Source organism: Pteropus medius, unplaced genomic scaffold (assembly GCF_902729225.1).
Source record: "Pteropus medius unplaced genomic scaffold, Ma_sr-lr_union100, whole genome shotgun sequence".
In the NCBI taxonomy this organism is placed as follows: Eukaryota; Metazoa; Chordata; class Mammalia; order Chiroptera; family Pteropodidae; genus Pteropus; species Pteropus medius.
The window spans coordinates 792629-806025 of NW_024349799.1; the positions used below are offsets into that span (position 1 = coordinate 792629).

Below are 13397 nucleotides of genomic sequence, written 5' to 3' on the forward strand. Positions count from 1 at the left end.
TAATTACATCATTTCCTAAGTAGCCTTTCTCAACAGGTGTTCCTCATATAAACCACAGAAAACAAAAAATAACTATTTTCTAAATTTTCCCAAAGATGTTACGTAACTACTCTCCTTCTAGATGCGGAGGGAAGTGTAGTCACATAAAATGGATACCTAAGGACATTAGGGCTTAATCCTGTGGAACCTTGAGAAAGGCTGCAGGAAATATGCTGACTAGTCATCTGGAATAATTAGCGCACTGAACAGTAATTATTTTCATAGTAAATTAATAACACAATGACATTAGCTTATGTATGTCTCCTCTGAGTTCTATAACTTTTGCCAGAATCCAAAAATCTGATAATCTGTGTACACTGTTATAATAGCCTTGCAACTTGTTTACCGTCTTTAGTTTGTCTTCCATTTAATCTATTCCTAGATTAATATACTTATTTAATAGCCCCAAAGTAGATTCAGTCATCTCTCCCTACTTTAAAAAATTTAACTGTTTATGTAATATAGTATTATAATCTGAACCCTTGCCCTCAAAACCTTCCAAGATGTACTCTAAAGCAGGACTTAATCTTTAATGTCTATACCGACCATTTGGGATATAATCAAAATGCATATCCTGTTTCGGGAGGTCTGGGATGGGGTCTGAGATTCTGCATTTCTAACAAGCATCCAGATTTTGCCAAATGTTTCCGGTATGCAGACCACACACTGGGCAGCTGGGATCTAAAGTACCTTTCTGTTATTTCGGCCCACTAGTCTTTAGGTTAACTGGCTTCTAAACAAAATGAATATCTATCGTCCCTTGAACACAGTTTACTCATGCCTGTTTCTCTCTGCTTGGAATACCATCTCTCATGACCATTATAAAAATACTACTTACTAATCTTTTAAGGATGTATTCAAATATCTTTTCCATGAAACCTCTCTGATATCTTTAAACAAATTAAGATCTCTCCTTTGTCTGCTTTACCAAATAATTTTATTTAACAAACTTTCATATTGCACACACAATGTATCATCATTTCATGTTTCAATCATGTCACCAATAAATAAAATAAAATATTCCTACGAGGAAGGCTATCTCAATTCTATAGATGAAGGAACAGACAGAGAGAAATTAAGAAGTTGCACAAGGTCTCACAGCTAATAAGTGGCAGAGCTGAGATTTGAACCCAGCAGACTAACTGTAGACTCCATGCTTTCGACCAACATGCTAAGCTTCTCCTACTGGTATCTATTTGTTGTCCTATATTCTATAGTTGTTAATACACCTTTTATCTTCCCAGAAACAGACTATATGATGCTTAATCACAATGTTTATCTCATTTACCTTACATCCTTCTGTATTCTACCCAAAGGAACAGTTTGTACACGAGGGGAAACAAAAGTTTAATAACCATAAAAGGGCTTAGCACCCTGTTTAACACACATTAGGTATTGAATAAATAGTTACATATTCAATTAATTAATAAACACCTATAAGTGTGATACTGGGCTGGGCCCCAGAGATACAATATAAGGTATCACTGTTCTCAGGGAACTGGAGAAATGGGATTAATAACTAGCTATAAATACAGGTTCCTTTTTGCACATTTCCTCTAGGTGATTGTATCCAGTTTCATGGCTTTCAAAACCATCTGTAAACTAATGTCTGCCAACTTGACATTTTTCAGTCATGATATCTTTGAGTCCCTGACTTATACATGCAATGGCCCTCCTGACATCTCCTCATGGATATCTAATAGGCAGATTACTATGCTCCGAATAGAACTCCCCCTCATTCGCTGTTGGTCTTTTCCAGCTTATAGATGAAAATATATATGTTAAACAGCTTTGCAAGTTATAAGGTGCTAGTCAAGTATTACTGATTTTTCTCTCTCAAATGTTCTTAGTAGACTTTCAGTTAATCGTTATGTTATGCTTTGCTCCAGAGTGATTTCTCTAAAATACAAATTTGATCATGTCACTCCTTGCTTAAAATCTTTCAATGGTTATTCATTCTTTGCTTAGTATGAAATTAATCTCTTTAGCACTATAAACATAGTTACTGCCTTTCTCTTCAGTTCACTTCTGCCACTTAAATATGAACGTGTTCCAACTACACTGAGTTACTTGGCACTGTCTCAAGCTCCGTAGCTGTACGAAAAATCCTCACATGCTGTTTTAGAGTTTAAAGTATACTCCTAGAGCATATTTCTGGGTTATCTCACTTGTATCTTTTCTTTTGCTATTATAGCCCATTGCCCTTTCCTTACTTTCTTTCCTCTCTCTTGTCTGTTTCCTTAGATTTCCTCAATTTAAAATTGTTTTGCTTATCAGAATTAGTCTATTTTAAATAGCTCCTAGGTCAATTCATCAACTAATTTTAGAACTTTCTTACATTTCAGAATTTGTTTGTTTGTTTATTACTGTGGGAGAAGCAATCAATTCTAATGAAACTGTAAATTTTCCTGAACATCTGACTGTCATATTTTTATTAACAATGACTCTTCTTTTGTTGCTTTGTTAGTTGAGTCCTGGTCAACTACAGTTTGTTATATTATGAAGAACAAGAAATAAAAACTTACATTGAGAAAAGCTGAAGAAGATACTCTGCCAGCTGCTACAATAAAATCCATAATAAGCATTGTGGCACCAGGCAAACCAAGTGAAAAAAATTGAGGAGAACAGTGCTTGATGATTGTATTGACAATATCCTTGGGAATAAGGAAAGAAAGAATATCACAAATGTAATCTTGAGTATCAGCTAATCAATATCCTTAAAAATAGTCATCACATGAAATTAAAACAACAGGTAATTACTATATGCACTGGCTAATTGAAAAGAGTAATTTTATCTCCTCCAAATAATCCATGCTTAATATTATAGTGTCAAAGTAAACTTAAAACATTTATTTAACAGACACCAATACCATATATTTTTTTTTCACACTAAACAGTAATTTGGAAGGCTCTTTGCTTCAGAGGGTTAAAAATATAAGGCCCACATATTGCAAAACTGAATTGCAGAGTAGTTCTTCCTGCTACCTATATGCTTCCATGGGTTAACTCTGATCTCTGAAGTTGCATGACTTCTTATATGGTAATTGGAGAGATTCTCATTTTTAGATAAATTCAAGTCTTTTGATGATTAGATATATAGCCTCAGAAATCTAGACATAGGCATTTTTGAGGGAATATTCTTAATGTGGTTATTCATTCACTTTGCCTTTGGAATTTACCATGGGAATGAAGTATATTAAGTTGTATTACTCGATCTGATTTATCTTAAATGAAAGCTGTCTTTTTCAGTAATTGAGAGTGTCATTTTATTTGAGACATGTTTATAAGGTAGAACAGTTTTCTAATTAATGCAATAAGTTTTTTCATTTTTCAGAGATATAATTATCTTTTAACATTAACATTTTACTAATATTAATTTAATGCTCTCTAAATGAACTACAAGTGAAATTTAACTACATTTGATAAAAATGTTTACATTACATTGACTTGAAACCTCTCACACTTTTTAGTTTTATGACCAGGATCAAGACCCCTGAAGTAATGTTCTAGAGTCAAAATTATGACTATATAATGTAATGATTGTGACTGATACAAATGCCAAGTCAATAATTGTCACTATGCTAATATAACTTATGGTAATAAGAAAATGTGATGAGCTGACTCTTAAGAGTGGAAAAAACCTGACTGCTGTATGACTAGATGAGCAAATCTATATGCCTCAAGTGATAATTATAAAGTAACAACTACAAAACGCCTAAGAAGAAGTACATTAGGAGATTAAAAGAAGATGCTGTCAACCCAAGCAAAGAATGGTTTAATCTCTTCAAAAAGTGAACTAGTTGGTATAACATAAGACGAATGATGCATTTAATAATCAAGTCAATCCCCTAACTACAACAGCTTGTTTTTTGCCTATGTTTCAAAAACAAATGAGGTCATAAAATGGAAGACGCTTGTAAATAAACCACTACATAAGGAGATATTTTTAATTATAGACCTCAAATGTCAAGTTAAGTACCAGAATAGAGAATGAAAAATAAACTCACAAAAGAACTTGTTAGAAAAAATATATTTACCTGGTCGATATGAAGTAATCCACAATGCATTATATTGTAGAAATGTGTTAGAAAATCTCTATTTGGAGAAACATCTTGTCTTCTTTTCATTGTATTACAAATAAGTTTATAAGCATGTAATTTACCTTGCTTATATTTATCAGTCAACATGGTTGCCTACAATTAAAGGATGTTGGTTTTAATACTAAAAAAACAAATATTGTTAAATCTTAAACATTTGAACATAGTAAGCAATATATTTGCTATCATTTATTTCTCTGTTGGCCCAATTTCTCTACTGAATTAAATATCAGGATTACTGAAACTATTATTATTAAAATGATACAACATATGTGTGAATAATCATACATTGCTTCACTTAGGAAAATGCACTAAACATATCAAGTGATACTTAAAAGAATTACATCTTTAAAAGTACTTACATATTGTGACAAAAATTCGAGGTTTGTATTTCACCTAAATACAATAAAACAAATTTTCTATAAAAATGATGCATCCTGTATAATAATTTTGCACGCCTAGTCTTTTCATATAACCCCTAATAACTAAGTGCTCTAGAAGACTATACATAGCTCAAATATCTATCACATGTTTAAGACTGACCACATGTTAATTTGCTAAATGAAACTTTTAAATTAATATTTTATATATTAAGCTTACCTTGAAAAGCCAAGGTGTAAGAATTCTTAGTGGAGGAATCAAAACTGGTGGAGAAGGGGAGGTCAGGTTATCAGCCGAAATGCCAAGGTTATCTCTAATCTGTAATTTTCAAATAAAATGCAACAAACCTATGAGAAGTCTTCTCTCTTCCAATCTGTTTTATCTTAAGCTTGAGGTCAAGTGCAGTATCTACCACAAACTACATATTTAATCATGGTTAAGTAACTTCAACATGGTAGGCACAAGTTTCTAGTAAAAGGGTGGGTGTGTGTGTGTGGAAGTGTTATTTAAAGCTTCTAGTTCTTAATATTTTATTTTACTTTCCCTTCTTCCCTTACATCTCTTCTTTTTTTACCTTAGCTAAATTCTGCCAAAGTTCACAGAGGTAATCGAAAACTTGAGCATGTATTTCAGGATCCATAATAGCATTGACATCTCCCAAAATGCCTAGCATTCTTCGCCACATAACAGTAGCAACATCAGCATGCCATCCTGTGAGAGTACCCCCTGCCATCACACTACAACATTCAGATGGAAATTCACTGATTTCTATAGAAAAAAATAATATATAAGTGTCAATAATCATTCTAGAGAATTGATCACAAAAACACGAGTTAAATTAACCTTAAATATCTACGAAAATGTATAATATCTACAAAAGTGTAAAAGAAATGTCCATATGCATGTGTCATTTTTCCCTGATAAGGTCAAAACATCACCAGTTCATAATTCCTCATTATGGTAATAATTACTTATTCAATAGTGCTTCTGTTTAGATTTACCTAAGGAGGGAATGATGTAGATATCAGATGGAGAAATTTATTTCTTGATATAAAGATCATATTTATAACTACATATTCTAATAACTACTAGGCAGATTCTGTAGGAAGTCTTCATAAGCCTGTTTGTATAGTTAAAATTTCCAGAGAAATATATTTCACAATTACATCAGACCTAGCATTAAAAGGGATATCACAATGACATGGAAAAATATACATTTTTACTAAAATTTAACAATCTAAAATTTCCATAATTATATTTTTATTTAATATTGGCAAGATTACATGTAAGAAATATAAGTAACCTTGGATCCTAGTGTCATTTCTGTCACCAATTATGTGATATCCGCATTATTTAATAACTTCCCTAAGGCTATCTACTTAAATCTGTAAAATAGATGGTTTAGCTAGATATTATTATATGTCTTCTCTAGCTTAAAAAAAAATCCATTATTCTATTCAGTGTATTTAGCAGAAAAGGCAAAATCATTAGAAAGTCAGTAAATATTTTTTCAGCTTGATAAAATCTCATGTACTGATAATTTACGAGTCTGTTCTTAGGATACGTACAGCCTTTACTCTTAATGTTTACCTTTTTTCTTTGCATGTAAAGTGTACAATAAATGATGTTATTATTATTATTTTTCTCCCTCTTTGATTCCCCCCTCTTTCCACCTCTGACCTACGGATATTGCCGTCTCCCTTTTTTTTTTTTTTAAAGAACTGGCTCTCTGAAGGCAGGGCGTCTCCTCCCACGAGCTCACAGCACACACCTGGGGCCTGGCGCACCTGGGGTATGGTCTGTGGTTCCACCTTTGGCGCGAACCCAGGACCTTCTGCATGTAAAGCAGACGTGCTAACCATTACACTATGGAGCCACCCCCTATTTCACGATCATTAAAAATAGGCTTCTGGTGTAAATCCACTAAAATAAAAATTTAAAAAGCCTGTTTTAACTATCATTGTTAACATCTCCCCTCTCCATAGATCCTTCATAATACAGTGATAAATCAAGTGCTTTGTCTATAACTAATCCCTCTCAAAGTAAAGCTAACAAAATTTTAAATTATTACAAAGCAATGATGTATGAGTCTTCTTTAAATCCTGAACTGGGCTAGTTGTGGTGTGAAGCAATTATCAAAAATATTATTGGGATGACTGAGAAACTCTAATTATGGACTGAAATTGCAGTGATGTATCCACGTTAAATATCCTAAATGTGGCCATTATACTGTGGTCATGAAGGAAATGTACACTTATTCTTAGGACATTGTCGCTCAAGTGTTTAGGTGTAAAGGGTGTGATATTTGCCAATTCATTCTTAAATGGCTCAGAAAAAAAAAAAACCCTAGTGTGGGATTTTTTTTATGTGTGTATATGTAGATACAAAGAGTTACAGTGGCAAAATACTAACTGGTGAATTTATCTGATGGGTTTATGGGTATTCATTTTACTAATTTTGTAAGTTTTCTAAAAGTTAAAATTGTTTTCCAAATGTCAGTAAGAAAACTGAACAACAAAAACTTGCAGGCCAAAGGAGGAAAGAAAAGGTCAGAAACAACCCACAAACCAGAAAATTGGGGCTATGTAATTGCAAGGTAATTGCATATTTAGAGAATGAGTACCTTAAAAAGAAAAAGCCAGAAGTTATATGACTTGAAATTTCTTCCTTTGGCCATACAGTAAATATGCTGTATTACCAATGAAAACTGGCATTTCATATTATTCATTGTAAATATCTCATCAACCACGTCTTTGACCAAAGTTTTTGGTGTATTTGCAAAAGACTTTTTATCCTGATGCTTATTATATCATGTAGGACTTAGCAAAAATAACTTTTTTAAAAATTTGCAGTTTCTACGGTTTCCTAGTCACTTTTGAACATTTACGTAAAAATAAAAATACTTCATTTGGATGGCCTATTTTTAATTTGATACACTTGCAGAATCAAAATCAATAAAGAATTACTGATCTGATCAATTGTTTCACTGAAAACTTGATTAGCAAATGATAATGCTACTACTTTCTCCTGTGAGTCAGCAGGTTCTTCAGATACAACATTAAGAATAATGATGCCAAATTATGAATTTCCTGCTTTAGGAAATGAATGGCACTGTATCAATGATAATGTAACATACATAATTAATGCAATCACTAATGCCAGGACTGTAATCAACTATAATAAAATAATGAGTAACAAACATCAGAGTATAAATATCTTCCTTTAAGAGCAAGAAAAATGTTAAAGTAACAAATTTCCAAAAGTCTTAGAAAAGTCTAATGGCTTACAATAATACATAATAAATATGTATAATACATAATCAGATTTAAGATGCCTTATTTTAAGACCTCCTGACACTAATGCCTTAAAAGGAGAAATGGGAAATATTTAATTTCCAACTATTGCCTAGGTCATCTGGCGTCTGAAGAACAGAGTGGTGGAGTTTCTCATCGAGCTGTAGATCTTTCTGTTCCATATGATCTACATTCAAAGTGGAAGGAGAAGGTGTTTGTGATCTGGATCCCAGAGCAGAATGAATTGGAGAAGCACTTTCTGAACCTGTAAATATAATTTCATAAAATTACCACAAAGAGGATATTTAATATCTTCTAAGATATAATGCTTAAAGCTCTAATAAACAAATGAAAAACATCAAAAGATTAAAAAGGTTATAACTTGGCAAAAGAGGTAAAAATCATAATATTATACAAAACTTTTTATCCAGGGGTCTCTTCTAATGTCTACAATGGGACTACAATGGAATCAGAAATGGACATATCAGTAAGAGCTAGAATCTCTACTCCCACTCGTGGTCCAGCTATAGAAACTCTGATACCCACTACTACTCTACTGCATTTACTTCAAACATGGGGCGGTTCAAGAGAAGAACTTGCTTATTGTGGCTCTATATGCTCCTATCGTTGGTAGCCTGAATTACAGGGGTCCCTGGTGGTCCTAGCCTTTAGTCTCCCTCTCACCCCTATTCCTTCTTCCCAAACCATTCTCCATAAAGCAGCAAAAAGATCTAAAAATCTAATCTAATATCACTCCCTCATTTAAAGTCCTTCTATGGCTCCTTAGTGGCCTCAGCATAAGCCCAAATTTCTTAGTGTGGTTTTCCGGTCTTTCTGCAACTTTCTTACTGCTCCACAATCCCTCTAGTATTTTTAAATTCTAGCCATAGAAAATAAACTACTGATATATATCAGAATGTAACATACCTCTAGCCTTTTACATGTTTTTCCTTTACAAGGAGTCCTAATCCTGTTCTTTTAGGTCTGGTTAACTTCTATTTATTTTTCAGGTTTCATTTTAGACACTGTCTAATCCTGACCTACCCAGTGTGTATAAAGAGTCTCTGCTATATAAGTCCTTGTACCTCCTCATTATACCAATTGTCACACTGACTTGAAACTGCCTGTTTAGTTCTAAATAACCTTCAGTAGTGCACATACTTTATAAAAACAGGACTGAATCTATGTTATATACTGCAGTATTGCCAGTGCCTAGTAAAATGTCTGGCACGTGGCAGGCATTCCTGTTATTTTAAATTATGTATAGCATAAATTAATACTGTACTGAACAATTGGTGGTGGCTGTACTGAAGCGCTGCAGTTAAAATATTAAGTCTTCATTTAATTTTTAAGCTTCTTTCTGGCAAAGAAATATCAATATTCTGGACTCAATAATCAAAACACTCTGCCCGTGTCATTCTACATTATAACATAATAAATGCCTTAAAAAGTACATATAGAGCTATAAATGCCTATTGAATGATAGTCTTACAACTCTATATCTGGGCTCAATTATGATACACCGTAGGTGTAAGTTTCCTGTCCTTCATTTGAGATTTGGGGCAAATTCATGCAGCGCAAAGTCATGTTAAAGGACAGCTACAGAAACTTAAGGATTCTATACCTTAATATAAACACAAACTGCTGAGGGCACAATGAAAACAATCTCCTCGATATTTATCAAAAACTTTATGTGACCCAAAAAATTAGTCTTTTAGTCAACTGCTTTGCAATACAAATCTATTTCTTTTCTCCATTTATTACTTCATCCATAAAAATCTGATTCAGTTTTGAGAACTGAGACCAAGAAATGTTTTAATTAAGATTAGCTATTAGAGAATCATTACTGCATTTAATGTTATTAATAACAATCGATAATGGCTGACTTATAGGCATTTTCCTCTTAATTTTTTAAAATAGAAAAAAAATATTGCTATAAAGATAGTCACACCCTGAAAACAGGTTAATTTGTTTTTAACTCCTATATGAGATTTCTTTTAGTTTCTGAAAAAATTACAGGAAAATAGAAGATTGCAGGACTCCTATATCCTTTGATAGAATACAGCTATTCTCAAAGTTAATAGTGTGATAAAACATGCAAACTTCACCTTCAGAAAATTATATTGAATAGTTTGTATATATGGAGTTGTACTGTTTGCTGAATTTTATGTGCTCTAAACAGATATCAATCAGTCTAACAATTGCTTTAGTTTCTTAGACAAACACCTCTACACTGTTACCAATGGCACTGATTAAGATTAGAATTTCTAATAAAAATTCTTAAGAGTCCTAGAAATAGTCACTATGTATAGTAAATATACACTACATAGATATTAAAAATTCTTAGACATTGAATTATCCAAAAATCATACTGAGGCAAAAACCTTAAACAAGTTCTCTACACATATCAAGTTTTATTTTCAAAAGAATTTTCATGTCAAATTCTATTTTTGATGACTAAAAAGAAATAAGGTGCGATCACATTTTTTTTTATATATTATAATCTTTTAAATAGCTTAAAGAAAACTAGAAAATGGCTTATGTGGGAAATACCTCTAATTCACCAACAGTTACATTTAGAAACTCTTCCTTCCTTCAAAAAAACTGCTAGACTCCAGATTAAGACAGAGACATATGATGGAATTCTTTTGAGTCACAGGCTCAGAGAATTATGCAGTGGATCTCTAAGTGAGGAAATTTCTCAGGCAGTTCATTAATTCTACCTTGAAATTCCACTTTTTTCAAGGTTCAGTAATCTCACTACACTGTTCAAAAATTTATTTTTGATAATATTAAAATTTGTGTCACAGTAGAACATAAAACCCCATTATTTTTATTCTCCCATTTTAAGTGTTCAGTGAAATGAATTTGGCAATTGTACAGTCATGTAATCAACAAAATATATTAACAGTTCATCACCACTAAAAACTTGCTACTCCCAGCTCACTCCAAGTAATCAGTGATCTGCTTTGTCACTACAGTTTTGTCTTTTCTGGAACTTCCAATACATGGAATAATAAAGTATGGAACGTAGTCTTTTGTATTTGAATTCTCTTATTTAGCATGTTTGTGAGTCAGTTATGATTTTGCATATATTAATATTTTTTTATTGAGTACTAATCCAAACAATATTCAATGAATGAACGCATCACAATTTGATTATCCATTCACTGTTTAATCAACATTTGTGCTGTTTTAGCTACTGTGAATAATGCTGCCATGAACTTTCACATAAAACTGTCTGAGGTGAATACCTAGGAATGGTCATATGATAAATAGATGTTTAATTTTAAAAGATACTGCTAGAATTTTATAGCGTGGCTCTATCATTCTGCATTCCCATTAGTAATGTATGATAATTCCAATTATTCCAACCCTCTTCAAAGCTTGGTATTGTCAGTGTTTTTAACATGAGCTGTTTCATTATGTGTGTAGTGGTATCTCATGGTTTTTATTCACATTTCCTGATTATTAGTAATGTTGAGTATCTTTTCATCTGATTTTTAAGGACAGCTATAGTAAAAATTACTTATTATAAAATAGGAATTTTCTCAGAAATTTTTAAATAATTTAAATTCTGTAATAATAGGACTGTTGATCTAACTAACCCATTGGCTCCTATCCTCCACTCAGCCCTCATTCTGCAATTGGACAGGCTAAAGTTCTTACTTATCCTGATAGAAAAGATGTGGAAAAACTAGTCTGTGAAAAACAGGATGGGTTCTTGCCTATTGAGTATTTTACTCTTTGGTTTGGCTGAGGAAATATGCCTAATTCAGACATGCAGAAATCTCTGTTCTAGTCTTGCAAGTTCCTGCCAACCACAGGATGCTCAAACCACCCTATTAATATTTAAACTGGAAAGGATAATAACCCACCAAAGGGCATCAAACTGCAGTGGAAACCAGAGTAAATCTGGCTCACACAGTGGACCTCCTGAACTATGGACCATTAGCTGCTCAAGCTCCCTGTGGTCATTGTACTAACTTTGCAATAACTGTATCCTGCATTTCACGATTGTTGGATTAGACCACATGTAAAAAGTTACCGAAAAGGATAATTTAGTGTATAAACATAGAATATAAGTACACTGAAAAACAGGCCTTCTAATAGGCAATTGTTCTACATATTCTATAATAACTACTTTGCCAAAGGAATCTATAAAAATCTAAGTTGACTTTGAAAGACAATGAAAAAGGTATAGTACAGCAGTTCGTAACCTCTTTTGGGTTAGCTATTTAAAAATCGCTGCAGGGAGGGCTCTGGTACAAACACATACAAATTTTGCATACAATATTAGTTGTTCATACAGTCCCCTGAAGCTTATCCATGTAGATTCCAGGTCAAGAAATTCTTATGTTGATGTTTTCTTCTCTCCATTATTACAAAATGAGTAAAAAAAATTTTACTTAAATAATAATAAATAATACTTTTTTAAGTAATAAATAATACTTAAAATCTATCAAATAAAATTCTAAACAGATTCTTTGGTGGCTTAAAAAATGTATTTAAGGAATACATTCTCGAGGTTCAGGTCAAGACGGCGGAGTAGGTAAGCACTGTGCTTACATCACAGAGCCACATCAAAATTACAACTAAATTAATTATAGAATAATCAACCTGGAGAACCACCTGAATACTAGCTGAACAGAACTCCTATAACTAAGGATATAAAGAAGAAGCCACATGGAGACCGAAAAAAAAAAAGAATACATTCCCTTGAGTAACTTTACCAGTAACCGTTGCAACTTCAGCAGAAAAAGCTTGTTGATTAAGACTGCTTGTTTCTGAATCTATGTGAAGAGTTGTTAGACTAGCTACTTCTTGTTCTTCAGCACTCTGATGATGGCCAGAACTTGAATCCACATCAGCAGAGGATGCAATCCCAGTATCAGTTCCAAAGCCAAAATCTATAGAAAAAGAAATGCTAGTATATGGAAGTGCCAATCATGGAACAAAAATATTTATAAGAGACACAGCTACTTCAGCAAAATGATTTAACATTAACATTCTCTCTAAATCTATTCTATTTACATACCACTCAGGCAAGTATAAATAATGTTAACATTATGAAGTTTATAATTAGAAACAAATTTTTAAAGGTTCTCATAGCTTATTATTAACAATAATGATAAAAGACATATCATCACTATTCTTATCCATATTTTCTGATAGCTGGTAATATATTTACTGCTTTTCAAGTATTTTATAATTTCTAGTACAGGTATAGATAATAAAAATGGACATATATAGATGATAAAAATTATTTTTCTTTTAAATCATATTCCCAGTCTGAGATCAGAGCAGTATATAATCCATAAGGGCAGGAAACATGTAATTCTCCAATGTATCTCCTAGCCCTTCAAAAACTTGGTTTCCAAGGTTTTGACTTTTTAAAAAAAAATTCTGGTACCCTTTACTGACTGCCAAGTGTAATATATAATTACAGAAAAAAAGCTATATGGTAGTGACATAGGACCAAATAATATCACTGATGTCATTTTAACATGAAATGATTATTCAAGAAACGTTCTGGGTACCGTAGCATTGAACATAACTGTACTGAACATACTGAAGCACTAGATGT

General features: G+C 32.6%; 1 protein-coding gene across 7 annotated transcripts in view; it reads right to left on the reverse strand.

The window, feature by feature from the left end:
• RALGAPA1 (Ral GTPase activating protein catalytic subunit alpha 1) overlaps positions 1 to 13397 on the reverse strand; it is a 211538-nt gene that overhangs the window by 107847 nt on the left and 90294 nt on the right. For all 7 annotated transcript variants that reach the window (XR_005657968.1, XM_039885675.1, XM_039885669.1 and 4 more), the window contains 6 exons: positions 12544 to 12720; positions 7923 to 8075; positions 5092 to 5285; positions 4737 to 4835; positions 4077 to 4232; positions 2565 to 2693 (listed from right to left, as the gene is read on the reverse strand). Coding sequence is in view for 6 of the 7 variants with exons in the window: in XM_039885675.1 (XP_039741609.1) it covers positions 2565 to 2693; positions 4077 to 4232; positions 4737 to 4835; positions 5092 to 5285; positions 7923 to 8075; positions 12544 to 12720 (908 nt within the window). In the remaining variant the exon portion in view is untranslated. The remainder of the gene's footprint in view (positions 1 to 2564; positions 2694 to 4076; positions 4233 to 4736; positions 4836 to 5091; positions 5286 to 7922; positions 8076 to 12543; positions 12721 to 13397) is intronic.